Source organism: Zootoca vivipara, chromosome 6 (genome assembly GCF_965207765.1).
Source record: "Zootoca vivipara chromosome 6, rZooViv2.hap1.1, whole genome shotgun sequence".
Classification (NCBI taxonomy): Eukaryota; Metazoa; Chordata; class Lepidosauria; order Squamata; family Lacertidae; genus Zootoca; species Zootoca vivipara.
This window is the reverse complement of record NC_142589.1, coordinates 3813704-3831001: the sequence shown is the minus strand read 5'-3', so window position 1 is coordinate 3831001 and position 17298 is coordinate 3813704. Positions and strand designations below refer to the sequence as shown.

Below are 17298 nucleotides of genomic sequence, written 5' to 3'. Positions count from 1 at the left end.
TGCCCAGTTTGCATGAGTGTTACCCAGCAAGATGAACACTCTGCTTCACTTCCTCTAATTTTAGGGATGGATTTTGATGACTTGGAGAGAACACAGAGAAAAGCTTTTAAAACATTTTCTTCCTTTTTTTGTTTTGTTAACATTTATACAGTCAAAGTGCACTGAGTCTTCTGATGTGTGAAGACCAAAAGGCCAGAAATTGTTTTTACTGTCCTATAATATTAATAAAGCATCCAGAATATGCTTTTCTCTGAAGCCATGCAGATTCTGGCTAATGCAGTAAAGGTAAAGGGACCCCTGTCCATTAGGTCCAGTCACAGATGACTCTGGGGTTGCGATGCTCATCTCGCTTTATTGGCCGAGGGAGCCGGCGTACAGCTTCCAGGTCAAGTGGCCAGCATGACTAAACCACTACTGACAAACCAGAGCAGTGCACGGAAACACCATTTACCTTCCTGCCAGAGCGGTACCTATTTATCTACTTGCACTTTGACGTGCTTTCGAACTGCTAGGTTGGCAGGAGCAGGGACCAAGCAACGGGGGCTCACCCCATCATGGGGATTTGAACCGCCGACCTTCTGATCAGCTAGGCTCAGTGGTTTAGACCACAGCGCCACCCGTGTCCCTTGGCTAATGCAGTGTAAGTTATTATTGCTGCATCTGAATCATCTACTTAACAAAACTATATTGACATTTGAAGGAAGAAAGCTCAAGTTTGTGTATCTTGGCAAAACCATCACTCTTTATTTTTTTTGCTTAGTGTGAATAATGTGTTTATTGAAGCAATGGATGGTTTTCAGTTTTATTGGGTGCTAAAGAGCATTCATTTCCTTCTTTTAAAACACTTTGTTTTTGTAAATGATATGCTAAGTGCCTCCCTGTCACTTAGCAACCTTCCCTGATTTTCAGAAAGTCTTATTTGAGGATTATAAATGGATGTTAATCAGCTGGGGGGGGGTTGGGGGTTGCTATGGCTGGAGGGGGCTTTGTGTGCTTGGGGGGCAGCACTTCCTCTTCAGGCAAAGAGACATTTCACCTGCTTACATTAAAGGGAAGAGAAGCAGTGAATTGGAGGAGGATGACATTCCCCTGCTTGATCACAGCAGCCATTGCAAAGGGAGAGGGCAGCTCTCTTTTCAGCTCTGCCGAAAGACCCCCAACTCCTCCTCTCATTTCTGCTCCAGCTGGTCTTTGAAAGAATTCTGTTACTAGGAATCAGTGCCTGGGTTTTCTTTTTTCCTCTGCTCGCCCAGTCCCTTTTCCTTTCGCGGAAGTCCGAGCAGGGATTGTCCAGCACTGGCATCTGTACCCTGTCCTGGAGGCTCTTTCTGGCTGAAGAGTGGGATAGAAATAATTCAAAAAGTAGGAATTAAGGGGCACTCCACCAAGTAGGTTATGCTATCCAATGCGGCCAGGGAGTGGCCTCACTGATTAGCTTCCAGAAAAATGCCAGCTAGCATTATGGCTTCCGTTTCAAACCAGAGCTCAAAGCCAGTGCAGTCCATGGCTCTCTTCCCGAACTGCTCAATGCTTGGAGTTCCCTAGCTAGGCTGGAGCCCTGGCTTCCCTCAGCACTCTAGCTAGCCAACCTGCAAGGGCCAATCCTGGTGAACCCAGCTGCGCCTTTTACCAACTGCAACTGGTTTGACAGCTATGGCCATTCCTGGACTTGGAAAACTTCGGCCCTCCAGATGTTTTGGACTACAATTCCCATCATCCCTGACCACTGGTCCTGTTAGGTAGGGATCATGAGAGTTGTAGGCCAAAACATCTGGAGGGCCGCAGTTTGGGGATGCCTGCTCTAACCACTATGCCACAACTGGCTCTTTAGGATAGTTAACAACACACATGATATGCGTGCTTGTCACCAACATCATCATCATTCATCAGTGTGAAGAGCCTGCAGCCTCTGACTCTCGTGTCCCAATCCCTGTTGGATACAAAGGTTGTGGCACTAGCTCACTGGAAGGAGTCTGTGGACACATAAGAAAAGGTTGTAGGGCTCCAACCACATATAGGATTTCCCAAGGCAGAATAAAGCAGTATTATGACTTCTCTTATGTTAGTTTCCTAGAGATGAAGAGACAGAGCTGTTTTCTGATGTGTGTAACAGATTGGAAACACAACTGAAAGCTAATGAAATATGCCATGGCTGTTACAAATGGATAATTAATCATAAGTGGCTGTTAAACAGTAATGAGAGCTTTTTTGGGCACATGATTGAATAATTTTATGATATATGAACTAGAAGTATGATAAATTATCTGCATTGATCAATTATCTATGTATCTGAATACGCCTTTAAAATAAGTTTTACTAGATATGAAGGTTAGAATCTAGGAAACTTTATTTCCAGGAGCAATAAAACAGAAAGCAACAGCAGGAAGCTTTTGATTAAAGGTACAGGAGACCTGCAAAACCTCAGCTGTGCTTTGCCTACCCACTCTGGATAAATTAGAGTGCAATTGGGGTTTATTGCAACCCATTTTCAGTGCCACAAAAATCAAGTTGAAAAAACATGGAAGGAAACTCTGACAATTTTTCCATGTTGCTATCTGGAGTCTCTGAAAAAATGAGGTAAGGATCAGAATTCCAGAGGAAGAAACCAGCGTGTGTCAGTTAATGGAAATAGCCATACTGAATAATTTGGTGAGGGGCTGAGAGATTATAGTTATAATGATTTTTAAAAAATAAAATAAAATCAGAAGTGGTTGACCTGCATTGTCATATGGGTCAATTAAGTTAGATGTGGATGCTGATTTTTGGGAAGTAGTAGTAGTAGTAGTAATAATAATAATAATAATAATAATAATAATAATAATAATAATTTCATCAACACCCCAACCATCTGGCTTAATTAATGCAGAATTTTGTCGGAATGTAGTTTCATGGTGATCTATAGTAAAGAAGGAATATCTTCACCTCTGTTTGGGAGGAAAACACACACCTCTGAATAGCCATCCAGGAGCAACACAATGTTTATTACATACCTGTGGAAACAGCAGAGAGCAAACAATTCCAAAAGTGGCTTCAAAATTGTCTTTAAGCCACAATCCGACCGCATGGATGCAGCCACGTACATGAATCGTGGCCACCAGCTCCAGGCGCTACAAAGAGAACAAATCACATTAAAGGCAATATTTCGAGTCTGAGTAACTCCCTCAGCTCTCCTTGTAAATTACACGAGACTAACAGGGATCTCATGGGACTACCAAAAACCAATTGGTATTATGCGTTTTGATTCCAACATAGCAAGTCAAAAACAGTGTGCCTTGGAATCCCAGTTGCTGGGAATTGCAGGTGGGGAGAGAGCTGCTGTTGAGCTCCATTCCTGTTTGTGGGCTTCCGCTGGGGGCACCTGGTTGGCCACCATGAGAACAGGAGGCTGGACCAGAAGAGACTTTGGCCTGATCAAGCAAGGCTCCTCTTACATTTTATTTTATTATAATTTTATTTACAATTTTTAAACAATCCAACAACTTTTCAAATTTAGCAATCAGTCATTCCACCTACGACTTCCCCTCCCTCCCTCCCTCCCTCCCTCCCTCCCTGGTTCCCTCAAAATTTCAATTTATGCTGCATATTATAGTTACTCTATACCTTCACCTTATCTCCCAATAAAAACAAAAAGTTCGCCCCCACTGCTCTTCTTACTCAAATCCTATTTGCGTTCTAACTTTTCCTACACTGAGTTTTTCAGTATTCTGCAAACATTTTCCACGGCTCTTCTTACATTCTTATTCCAGATGCCACAATGGGAAGCTCACAAGTAAGACACGAGTTCCAGCTCATGATCCCTGGCACCTGGTACTCGAGACCTCCTAGTGGGGGGAGGCCACAGCCATTGGTAGCCTTGTCCCCCATGAATTTGTCTAGCTTGCATTCAATGCCAACCAAGATAGCTGCCCATCTTGTGGTAGCAAATTCCATACCTGAACTATGTGCTGTGTGAGGAAGCCTTGCCTGTCACCTGTCCTTAAGCTCTCTCTACTCGGCTTCATTGGGTGAGGACTCCCTTACTCCCCCCCTCGTCTGCCCCACAAAGGACAACCTCCTCCCTCCACAAATGTCTGCTACCCAATGCCTGGCTCAGCCCTCGGGTACCTTAAAAATTGTTTGTTACCTCTTTATTTAGAGTCTTGTATCCACACAGTGTGTTAATGACTTCTCCTGGGGCCTATTAAGAGAGGGAGAAGAAGATCCAAACTCAGTGCAAGTGGATAGTGGGTTTGTTGTTTTTAAAAGTCACAAGAAAGGTAAAAGAGGGTAGGATTCTCTCTCTTTCTCTTAAGACTTTTCACCAGACCACAAAAACTGTTGACAAACCAAGCCACAAAAGAGTTTAATATTGGCCACCCTCTGGCCTTTTGAACACTTGCATTTGGAGAGTCGGAACTTTGCACTGAAAGCACCTCAGACTCTGCAGCAGCTTTTAAGATGGCTGAAGTCTCCTTTAGATATATTTCAATCCCCTGACCCCCGGTTGTCACGGCGGTGGGGAAATGGGTATAACTGCCACTTTGCAAAATTCCAAGCAGTGAAGGGGGGTGGGGACAGACTCAAGGCACATCAAGTGTACATGGGGAAGGGTCTCATTTTTCAGCCTTTGCTCCATTTGCTAAGGTAGATCTATTCACTTCCAATATGCCAACTCCATTCACAGAATCATCAAACTCTATCTACTCCAAACTCCTTCTATTCATTCAAGGAGAAGGCTGACATATGGCCCGTCTGCATTAGAAATTTGAACTATTATAACAAAGAATCCTGGGAGCTATAGTTTGTTAAGAGTGCTGGGAGCATTTATTAGAGGTCTCCTAACAACTAAGATCATGGCCACTGGTCCCATCACCTCCTGGCAAATAGAAGGGGAAGAAATGGAGGCAGTGAGAGATTTTACTTTCTTGGGTTCCATGATCACTGCAGATGGTGACAGCAGTCGCGAAATTAAAAGACGCCTGCTTCTTGGGAGAAAAGCAATGACAAACCTAGACAGCATCTTAAAAAGCAGAGACATCACCTTGCCGACAAAGGTCCGTATAGTTAAAGCTATGGTTTTTCCAGTAGTGGTGTATGGAAGTGAGAGCTGGACCATAAAGAAGGCTGATCGCCAAAGAATTGATGCTTTTGAATTATGGTGCTGGAGGAGACTCTTGAGAGTCCCATGGACTGCAAGAAGATCAAACCTATCCATTCTGAAGGAAATCAGAACAGATCGTGAAGCTGAGGCTCCAATACTTTGGCCACCTCATGAGAAGAGAAGAGTCCCTGGAAAAGACCCTGATGTTGGGAAAGATTGAGGGCACTAGGAGAAGGGGACGACAGAGGACAAGATGGTTGGACAGTGTTCTCGAAGCTACGAACATGAGTTTGACCAAACTGCGGGAGGCAGTGGAAGACAGGAGTGCCTGGCGTGCTCTGGTTCATGGGGTTACGAAAAGTCGAACACGACTAAACAACAACAACAACAACTATTAGCATCCTTGACAAACAACAGCTCCAAGGATTCTTTGGGGGAAGCCCTTTAAATGTATAGTGTGGACCTAAGTAGCTGGGTAGGTGGTGAGTTGTGATTCTCTCTCTCTCTTTTATATAAAAAAACAATTTATATACCACTTAACCACAATAGTATCTAAGTGGGTTACAAAGATACTATACAAAAAAATAAAGATCAGTTAAAAATACAAATTCCAACTTCAATTAAAATGCCTGCTGGAATAAAAACAGTCTTCAGTAGGTGCCAGAACTTCTGTAGGGAGGGCCCTACTGAACCTCAGCTCTAAAGGAGAGCCATAAAATTGGGCCCACAAAGCTCCTAGAGTCTAGTGGATATGAGCTATACATCTGATCATCTACCATAATTCCTTATACCCCAGCCCAAAGAAATGCAAATTGCGTGTTTTGATCATTTTCTTTCTCCTCCATGCCTTCAAGGCAGACTTAATTTTCATTTGCAGACACTGTCATTCTGACTGAAAAGGTTTTCCATAAATAATGATGTGTGACGTCTTTGCATAATCCTGTATTCCTTTTGACTCTTGCGGAACACAAGGCCCAGGAACTGAAGACCCAAGTCATGACAGGGCCTCCAGAAGGCAAAGGAATCGCTTTCCATTGATTTCCTTTGTAGTAGAGCCAAACAGAGCAGTAATATCAGTCCTCCTCATAGTAAAACTGAGGAGTTCTGAAGAACAATAAGTCTAGAAGTGATTTTCCCCTTTTCCTTTTTACTTACCACCATAGAACACGATTGAAATGCTCTTGGGCCTAATGCATAAATGTGAAGTGACTGCAAATTCCTATCTGGGTTACATTTCAGGCAATTGTCCCCTCTCAATGGCATTTAACCTAGAGGCAAAGAAGGGAGGTGTGGATCCCAAGGCCAAAATGAAAGCAATTTCATTAAGGTTGTATCCTAGCAGGGGAAAGTTCAGGCATTGGTTCAGGGTAATTGTTACCCTGGCAATTGCAGTAACTGAAATGCTTTATTTACCATAAGCCACGGGTGATATTAAATATGAAAGGTAGCATTTGGTTGACTAAGAAGGTGGGAGGCAGCAACAGAAGAGAGGTTTATAAAATTATGAAATGTGTGGAGAGATCAATTCTTTCCTCGTGCTACAATTTGCCACAGATGAGAAGGGAGTGATGTGGGCCAGCCAGAGGGGCTAAGAAGGGGCTGAAGCAAGCATTTAGGGTTTAAGAGCTGTGTAAGGAATAGGCCTATGGTGTTCCACACAGCTGGCTGTGCTGTCATGCCCTTGTGGCAAGATGGTGAGGGAGGCACTCAAAAGCAATGACTTGTCTGATGGGAAGCTTGGAGAAGGAGACTGAAACCCTATAAAGCACAGTGGCTTCTCCTCTGCAATCCCTGAGTCTACGTCAGTGCCATATGAGATACCCTCTGAGAAAACAACTCTGGGTTCTTCACCCTCCAGAGTTAATGTAGATCAGCTCAGACTCCTTCACTCATGATCAAATTGTGGATGACTTGATTTCTGAGGCAAAGGACAAAATTCCACACCCCATTCAATATACAAAAGCTGAGCAGACTGGCAACTGAACCTTGGTGACAGGCACAAGGCAGGGCCCCCAAAGCAGGCCATCTTCTCCAACATCTTGTTGCTCTCCCCACACCCTGTCAGCATCTGACAACTGAGGTGCCCCCTCCCCGATTAGTGGCAGGTCCTGAAAACTGATGCCGTGATATATACTGACCAGCACCAAGTGTGGTGTAGTGGTTAGAGTGTCAGGCCCAGGACCTGGGAGCCCAGGGGTCAAATTCCTACTTAGCCAGTCTAACATACCTTGCAGGGATGTTGTGAGGATAAAATGGAGGGGGAGGAGAACCATACACTCCACTGTATGCTCCTTGGGGGAAAGGTGGGATATACGGTAATTGTAAAACAATAATAATATAGCACCTTAAGATCTGAAGGTAGGTTGGTGTGACTGCTTAGAACACTGTGGTTGAGCAAGGGACTGGAAGGTGGCACAGGCCACCACATCCAGATGCTTATAGCCACTGTAAGGGTGGCCCTCCATGCTCCCTGCTGCATTTTCCACATAGGATCTTAGGCACATAGTGCAAAACTAATCAAGCAGTTTATTTTACACAGAGAAAAATACCTATATAATCAATGTGGTCTCCTCCCTAGGTCTCATATGTCAACATGGTGACTTGCTGTCTCCTTCGGCCTCCACACTGTGCACTCTCAAATCTGTTGCAGCGCATGCAATGAATTGTTCAGAAAGTGTTCTAAGGAGCTTGTTTCTTGTGTGACACAACCAGCACATATACTTCTCCAACAATGCACCCACCCCAGGCTTTTCTGGGTTCGTGCCAGATGACAGACCTTCCAACTCCATTCTTTTAAGTATAGTGAAGAAGATGGAGTGACAATCAAACTTGCTTTTCAGTTCTATAGAAACCAGATGTCACACCTCAACCCAGCTCAGAATAGCATGAAATGGACCAAATGGTCTTTCTGCAAGACTTTTAACCAGTGCTATTTTCCTAGAAAAAGAGGTGCTGGAACTTACCATGAACACCTTCCTCATTCTCTTAGAATGGCAATGGTGTCCATCTGAAAGGTGTCGGAACTGAGTTCTGGCAAGTTGCAGCTGAAAAAAAAGCTCCGATTTGAACAATAGAATCCTTGGGCCTTAGCACTGCCAGGTAGCAATAGGAAGACCAGGAAGCCTGTACTGTTCCCTCATGATGCATATCATCAGATATCATTCCCTTGGACACAAGATGCATAGGAAACTAAGATTATTTCCATTCTAACAGCAGAAATGATGCTTCTTTGTTCTTTGGATTCCAAATGAGCATGTCCTTTTTCTTAATGAATCTCATTGCTCCAGAAAATTCAATAGTTCCAACCCTTTAGGCAAGCCAGTTATAGCCTCTGAAAACCAAAACCAAATCAAATTGCTTGTATATATATCACATAAGTTGTATACTGAATTTGCTTATCATGTTATATTTTTGCAGAAGCCAACCACTATCAGTCATGTATATGCATGAATGCAGACTGTGCTTAATGTTTGATGGATCAGTAATCTTCTAAATTGCATCTTCTAATGATGCTTTGCTCACCTGGTGAAACACTTGGACTGGAACAGAGCTAGGCAACTAACTCGTAAGCCACAATTTATTTGATCTCTCTGTGGGCATTCATTGCTAGTGATCACTGCCTAGTGCTGGAACAGGTCTTGGACAACATGTACTTCCTTGCCATCAATTTTCACTGCTTTCTCTGATCCCAGAGTCACAGCTCTATTCTTCTTTAAAAAGACACAAATATGGGCTAATTTCCCAGTCATGTTCCTCAGTATTCATGAATCAGTATCCTGGCTATATTACACCCATGCCACCCAGCACTTACTCTCACTCAAGTGACAATGTTGTTCTGGTTTTAGCATTGCAAGGATGGTCTGTGTAGCTGATACATCTTTGTCCATGCACAAACATGAGGTCTCAAACTGCAGTCCCCTTGCGGAGGCAATTTCATCCACAAGGGGGCTTGCCAGCAGCCACACTGCACCCAAAGCAGGGCTGGCCCAAGATAAAGTCCAGGCAAGTGGAGCACACAACAAAGAGTCAGGTGAGAGGCAAAGTCAGGGCAGTTCCGTGGTCAATTTTCACACAGGCAGGAGATTCAAAAGCAGGCAGAGCACAGAGCTGGTAAATATACATTGTTCCAGAAGTTATTCAAGTCCAGCACTGGGTTTTTTTAAAAGCTAGAGCTACTGGCTGAGTCATGACAGTAGGGGAGGCCACTAAAATTTTGCATGGACTCACTTAGGCACTGTCAATGACTAGATCAACCATAGAACTTTGTTCATACCACATCCTTATGCTAAGGCCCAGCTGTGCTGGACTCCCAAGATTCCCCCCAAAGTGATTATTTCTTCTGTCGACAAAGGGCCCTCCTGAAACACTGAGTAGAGTCATATTCCGGAGATGAACACATAACTGCTTTGGTGAATAGAGTTTCATTTGCTACTACTGTGTGTAAATACAGCTTAAGACCTTTAGGTGTGTTTTTCTGCCCTTGAATGCAGAATTTGCAAAATTCAGCACTGTAAAGGACATCTTTCTCTTTCTCTTAGCCTCTGTCCTATCCAGGGGATCCACTGGTCACCAATGGAGGTGGAGGCCAGACCAAAGTTGGGGAGACTCTTCACTGAGCAGCTGCAGTTGCATATATCACCACATGGGGCAATAGTCAGCAATTCCTGATACCTGCTTCTTAATGGTACCACTTGCAAAGCAAAGCAGTAAATTGGTATATGATTCACTTTTGTTAATAATTGAATTATTTACACACCCATTTTAAAATGGAACAACAAAAACCAAATTAACCAGAAGTGTACTTTTAGATTTTATTACTCCCCCCACCACAAACATAGTTGTATTCATATCACAAAATTAGCACCTTGGTATAATAATAATAATAATAATAATAATAATAATAATAATAATAATAATAATAAATTATTTATACCCTGCCCATCTGGCTGGGTTTTCCCAGTCACTCTGGGTGGTTTCCAACAAAAGATTAAAAATACATTAAAACATCAGTCATCAGTATTAAAAAATAAAACCAAAATATTATTTTTAAAATATATATAAATAAATCAAAGTTAGAATTTCTCCTTTGATATTACCCAAAAAAACAAAAACAAATGGGGCATAACATGCAGGCATAACAAATTAACCCCCAAAGCCTCATTTGACCCCATAACTTGGTGTTCAGGAGGTCAATGTTGAACAGCTCATTTTTCTGAACATTTTTGTTCAAGACACATTTGCACTTCTGCCCTGGACTACTGTGTTAAGGGCTAGTTCTGCTGTAGGGGTCTGATCTAGAGACAACACACTTCCCAGCCAGCTGCTATTGCAAGCCCATCAGTTGGAGATCTCAGAAGACAAACGGAAAAATGTTTGAATGTGCTACTGGTCTCAGGTGTTCTGTTTCCTCCAAAAAGATATTGCCTCTTTTCCCCATTGTTAGAATGATGCCTTTAGGTGTGAGAGTCACATTAAGCAATGAAGTCCCTTACCAATAATTCGCCATTCCTAAGTGCTTAAAGAAGAACACTCCAGAAAATAAGACTGAGCAGAACTAACACAGTTACAAATTCCCTCGGTGGTACTCTGCTGCCATTCTGAACATCAATGGGCATAGCAGAAAAAAATCAGATTTGCCTTCCATGAAGAGTTCCAATGCCTTTAAATATATAATGTATCAATGAGTTTTAGATGTTTTAATCTATGTGTAATTTATTGCTGTAAATAACTTCGAATTACTTTTCTTTTAAAAAAAGCAACTAAGTTTAATTATTACTAATACTAATAATGTGCAATGCAAAAAATTCTTAAAGGGCTGGCAGCAAAGTGGCAGGCAGTATATTTTTATTCACTGATTTTCCAAGTGTGTGATTCCAGACAGCTAGCCTTGGAGAAAGGCAGATTTCAATTCAGGGGGTGGTAGAAAGAATATTGGATTGTCAAACTGATTGTATTGGATATCTAAGACTTGTGGACAAATTATTCATTAAAAAACCCAATTAGTTGAGGTCCTCCAGGTTATATATTTCCCATGTGACCAATGGCTATGAACGTAATCCATCCCAGATCTGGTGAATACATTTCTGTCCCTAGGAAGTGACTATTGAATATGCTTAAAATATCTCATACTTCCTCACCTGACTAAAGCCAGATATCATAATCGTCATACCAATGACAAACTTAGTTAGTCTCTAAGGTGCTACTGGAAGGATTTTTTATATTTTGTTTCAACTGTTCTGTGAGTTAGGTTAGGCTAAGAGAACACAGTGACTGGCCCAAGATCAGCCAGTGAGTGTCGTGGCTAAGTGGGGTTTCAAACTCTGGTCTCTCAGATCATGGTCCAACACCCTAACCATTATGCAACACTGTGTCTCTGGAGTTGAGAGGGTGTGGGTAATGCCAGCCTCCCTAATGTAGCCCAATGTTGTTACACCAGATGGATGGGAGCTTATAGTGTATGACAACCTTACAGTAGAGTAACATGTTGTTTGGAGAACTCAGCAATGGCCAGAGGATTGGAGAAGATCAGTCTACATCCCTATCCCAAAGAAGGGCAGAGCCAAAGAATGCTCCAACTACTGCACAATTGCGCTCATTTCACACGCTAGCAAGGTTATGGTTAAAATTCTACAAGGCAGGCTTAGGCAGTATGTGGACCGAGAACTCCCAGAAGTGCAAACTACAATATTGTGCTAGATGGAAAACACAGAGTGCAACATAGGAAGGGGCAGCTGAGCCAGACTTGTGCAATTTTCCATCTAGCACAATATTGTAGTATTGTCAACATTGGCTGGCAATAGCTCTCCAGGATTTCAGATGCAAAAATCTTTTCCCAACCCTACCTTGAGATGCCAGGGATTGAACCCAATACCTTCTGCATGCAAAGCACTTGCTCTCTTTTATTCATTTGTTTGCATATATTATTGCATATACACCCCACCTTTTCCTCCAAGGATTTCATAATCAGTTATTATTATTTGTACCCCACCCATCTGACTGGGTTGCCCCAGCCACTCTGGGCAGCTTCCAGAATATATAAAAACATAGTAAAACATTAAATCTTAAAAAGCTTCCCTATACAGGGCTGCCTTCAGATGGCTCCTAGAAGTGATATAATTACTTTTCTCCTTGACATCTGATGGGATGTCATTCCACAAGGTGGGTGCCACTACTGAGAAGGCCCTCTGTCTGGTTCCCTGCCGCTTCACATCTCGCCGTGTGGGAACCACCAAAAGGCCCTCAGTGCTCGTTTTCAGTGTCCAGGCTGAACGATGAGGGTGGAGACATGGTTTGCCCCCTCTTCTGTTAATCCCCAAAACAACCCTATGAGGCAGAGGCTAGGCTCAACAGGCCCAAGGTCACCCAGTCAGCTTCATGGCTGAGTGGGGGATTTGAACCCTGGTCTCCCAGGTCTGGGTCTGACACTCTAACCATCACAACAGGCAGGCTCTCTGAAGGGAGCTTCCAAGTTCTTCTGAGGCCCATCTAAAAAATCCACTCCCCACCCTCATGAATGGAGAAAGCTGCCTTTGGTCTAGCATAGCATTGCCTGCACTGACTGGCAGCAGCTCTCCAGGGTATCAGGCAGGGAATCTCTTCCAGGCATATCTGAAGGTGCCGGGGATTGAACCCGAGGAAAAGCAGATGGCCTGCCACTGAGCTACAGGCCCTCTTCTTAAATGAACGGGAGCAAGAGTGCCATTCACAGCCCACAAGGGTGATCCAGTCCTGCAACTGTGATAAAGCTGAGTTTGGAAGCAGGATCCCACCCCCAAACCTAGAAGGAAGAGGCTCCCTCTGTCTTGCAATCTGTTACACCTCTACCACCACTAGCCTGCCTAATGTTTGCCAAGCACGTGGATCCTTGGACAAAAGGTCTTACTGAACTGTACACAGCAATTGTGTAGCAGGGATCACGTGCACCCAGAGAACTGCACATGGAGGGGACTGACAATGTGATTTAAAACCCCAGCAATACCTCCCCTCGTGTGCCTTTCATGCACCAGCTTGACATCCCGCAGCACTCTGAATCACAGAGGATAAAACCCAAGGAAACTCAAGTCAAAAGCAATGGCAGAGCTGTGCCGGCTCCCACAGAGAGGTGAAAAACACAGCACTTTCACTGGCTCCCACAGAGAGGTGAAAAAAACAGCCACATATTCAGAGCTCTTGCTACTTCTAACCTCCATGGGACTTGATCTTCATTACAAGCCCATGGAGTTTTAGCCTGCACTGAAAACAACTTTATCTTGGAGGCAGAGTGACCAAGCGATTTACTGATCACTTCAACTAGGCTTGGAGGATACCCCAATGGTCATCTAGTCCAGTGTTTCTCAACCTTTTTTGGGCCACGGCACACTTGTTCCGTGAAAAAAATCACGAGGCACACCACCTCCATAAGACATACCTCCATGCCCTGTAGAGCGAGACCACCGAGCGCCCCAGCCAGCCAGAGGGGCCTGGAACTGGCTGCTGTTGCTGCTGCTGTAGCAGCAGGGAGCGCGCGGAGCGCCCTGCAGCGCCTGGCCTCTTCTTTGGGGGGGGGCTGCCCGAGGCCTGCCGCCTCGGTGCCTGGAACCGGCGGCTGCAGAGCGGAGCGCTCCGAAACAGCGAGCGCTCTGAGCGCCCTGCAGCGCCTGGCCTCTTTTCTTTTCTTTTTTGCTGCCCAAGGCCGGCGGCTGCAGAACGGAGCGCTCCGAAACGGCGAGCGCTCTGAGCGCCCTGCAGCGCCTGGCCTCTTCTTCTTCTTCTTCTTCTTCTTCTTCTTCTTCTTCTTCTTCTTCTTCTTCTTCTTCTGGGGGGGGCTGCCCAAGGCCGGTGGCTGCAGAGCGGAGCGCTCCAAAGTGCCGAGCGCTCGGAGCGCCCTGCAGCGCCTGGCCTCTTCTCTCTCTCTCTTTTTTTTTGGGGGGGCTGCCCAAGGCCGGCGGCACGTGACAAGGCAGCAAATCGCCCTTCTCGCCGCGGCATGTCCCGGCACACCAGCCAGCGTCTGGCGGCACACTAGTGTACCGTGGAACAGCGGTTGAGAAACACTGATCTAGTCCAACCCCCTGCAAAGATGGACATCCAACCTCTGGTTAAAACCTTTCAATGAAGGAGAGTCCACCACCTTCCCAGGTAATCCATTCCACTGTCTAACAGCTCTTGCCCTCAAAAAGTTCTTCCTAATGCTTAGGTGGAATCTCCTTTCTTGTCATTTAAATCCATTGGTTCACTTCAAGCTTGCTCCATCCTCCATGTGGCAGCCTTCCAGTATTTGAAGATGGCTCTCATATCACCTCTCAGTCTTCTCTCCTCTGGGTTAAACATACCCAACTCTCTCCAGCACTCTGTGCAAGGCTCACTTCCCAGACCCTTTATCATCTTGGTTGTCCACCTCTAAACACATTCCAGCTCGTCACTGGATGCAATGAAGTTTATATATTTTGGAGCACGGGGGTGGGGTGGGGTGGGGACATATCTGCAGCCACATAGAAGTGCCAAAGATAAATAAGCAGGACTCCTAATACGTACAAAGAATTAAGGAATAGAAAATACCCACCAATAGAACATTATAGGGAGGGAAGTACAATGGTCCTGTGCTTTGAAAAACAACTTAAATCTATTTATGATGGGGCTGTCTACAATACTGAGTGGATTTCAGAAAGTCAGTGGGGAACGAGTACCACATGGTCCAGAGGGCGCAATCTTAACTGGTTAATTTTGAAGGCATTTCTTGAAACAAAAACATACCACTGAATTCTCTGTGGCTGGAAGTTTTGTTTTGTTTTTTGTTTTAAAGACCCAACCAATTCATGAAAGGTAACAATATCTGCAGGTATCTGGCAGGGTGGTCTGAACTCCAATAACCCCTTTGGTAGAAACTCTGCAGCAGCAACCCTCCCATCCTCCAAGTATATCTTGCCTTGCCCTCAGGCGCCTAAGATCAGTCATTATATTAAAAACACAGTCTTATAAACAGCAGATAAAAGCAGCCGAGAATCAATAGTCATTCAAGGGGAAAGACTAAAACTATTAAAACAATGAAATGTCATTAAAAGCTTATGTGGATCGCATCAAGTTCATATATATCAGCTTAGTGTGCTTCGTCCCCGCTTTGTCCCCCAAAGCCATCAGACGAAGGATTTGGAATTGTTTTCAGGAGGGTTTGGTGGCATGGTGTGACACAGAAGAAGGAGGCAATATTGAATATTGGATATAGAGGGACAGAGTGGCAGGAATCAGGTGGCTGCAGAGGAAGGAAAATGCCTCAGGCAATGTGAGATAGGTTGAGAATGTAGGGATCTTGGAGTTACTGGTTGCAGCATCCAGAGCTGGGCAATACTAGGAGCACCAGGATCCATCCCTTGTAAAAAACATATTTAATTCTGGAAGATCGGTGTCACAGTTCATGGGGAGAAATAAGTTATAAAGACCGGTGAAGAGGGAAGAGAGGGGGAAGAAAATACATCTGAACTACAAAAATCTATCTAGATGCTAGTCTTTTGGGGGCAACTCACATTCACCAAACATGCTAAAACTTGACAAAGTTGTAGCATGTGATAATCACGGTCACTATGCCTGTTTAACTTCTCTCTCTCGTGTATATATATTCTTTGTACTCTATATGTATTCTATGTTGTTGTTTAGTCGTTTAGTAGTGTTCGACTCTTTGTGACCCCATGGACCATAACACGCCAGGCACTCCTGTCTTCCACTGCCTCCCGCAGTTTGGACAAATTCATGTTCGTAGCTTTGAGAACACTGTCCAACCATCTCGTCCTCTGTCGTCCCCTTCTCCTAGTGCCCTCAATCTTTCCCAACATCAGGGTCTTTTCCAGGGAGTATTCTCTTCTCATGGTGTGGCCAAAGTATTGGAGCCTCACCTTCTGGATCTGTCCTTCCAGTGAGCACTCAGGGCTGATTTCCTTCAGAATGGATAGTTTTGATCTTCTTGCAGTCCATGGGACTCTCAAGAGTCTCCTCCAGCACCATAATTCAAAAGCATCAATTCTTTGGCGATCAGCCTATATACATAGAAATAAGGCTATTGTCATGCTGCAGTTCACATGGCTGCCAACAGGTGACCACACCAACTGCAGCATGACAAATGGCAAGCAGACAAGCAAGGAAGCAGCAGGGGGCGGGGCAGGCAGGAAGTTCAGGCAAGCTGTTTAATGGAGATGGGGATGCCCTTTGCACAGTGGTTTAGCAACCCGCTATGTGGCGCTGTGGGTTAAACCACAAAGCCTAGGGCTTGCCGATCAGAAGGTCGGCGGTTCAAATCCCCGTGATGGGGTGAGCTCCCATTGTTTGGTCCCTGCTCCTGCCAACCTAGCAGTTCGAAAGCACGTCAAAGTGCAAGTAGATAAATAGGTACCGCTGCAGCTGCAGTGGTAAGGTAAACGGTGTTTCCGTGCACTGCTCTGGTTCGGCAGAAGCGGCTTTGTCATGCTGGCCACATGACCCGGAAGCTGTACACCAGCTCCCTCAGCCAATAATGCGAGATGAACGCCGCAACCCGAGCGTGGGTCACGACTGGACGTAATGGCCATGGGTCCCTTTACCTTTACCTATGTGAAGCCTATCTTCCCTCCATTAAATGCTGGTGCAGTGAGGTTTAATGAAGAGGGTGGAGGCACCACATAAGGGCTAAGCCATTATGTGAAATGTCTCCTCTCTCTTTTAAAAGAATTGGGGTGAGCTGTGAGGAGAGGAGCAGGGAATAGGCAAGAAAGTGTAAAGAGAAAAGGGTTCGGCCAGTTGTGTGGGAAGGGCAAATGGCAAAGCTGTAGGTAGAGTTGGAAAGTGGAGCAAGCCACTGTAGTGTATCTGTACCTGTAGTACAATAATATACAGGTAAACTCCCCATCTGCGTGCAATCAACATGTGTGCACCATTTTTGGCACTGTAAGGGGGCGGGGTGGAACAGGCTGGTGCACATGGTGCCTTGGAATGCAACCCCTGCACAAATGGGGAGTTGCCTGTATTTATTAATCAATTGCCTCTCTCATCACCCCTATCAGATTGGCGATGCTTCTGTGGGCTGTGTGGTTAGTTGTGCATTGCTGGGGCTGTACAGAACCCAGGGCTTCTGCCTGAAGTGAAGCAATGCAAGAAAGCCACTGAGCTGCACCACCACCACCAGGAGTCTTCAGCAGGAGTGTTGGGTGCTTGCCAGTGACCCCCCAAAATTGCACCACTGCAGGAAGCCCATGACGTTGGAGAGAAGTCCACCT

The 17298-nt window shown here is 44.8% G+C and overlaps 1 protein-coding gene across 3 annotated transcripts in view; it reads right to left on the bottom strand.

The window, feature by feature from the left end:
• Window positions 1-17298, bottom strand: part of LOC118086970 (tetraspanin-15) — a 76895-nt gene that overhangs the window by 9008 nt on the left and 50589 nt on the right. For 2 of the 3 annotated variants that reach the window (XM_035119097.3, XM_035119098.3), the window contains 2 exons: window positions 4124-4177; window positions 2991-3107 (listed from right to left, as the gene is read on the bottom strand). In XM_035119097.3, coding sequence (XP_034974988.1) covers window positions 2991-3107; window positions 4124-4177 — 171 coding nt within the window. Of the gene's footprint in view, window positions 1-721; window positions 1333-2990; window positions 3108-4123; window positions 4178-17298 lie in introns of those variants that run through there. The other variant, XM_088671445.1, reaches the window with a different exon arrangement.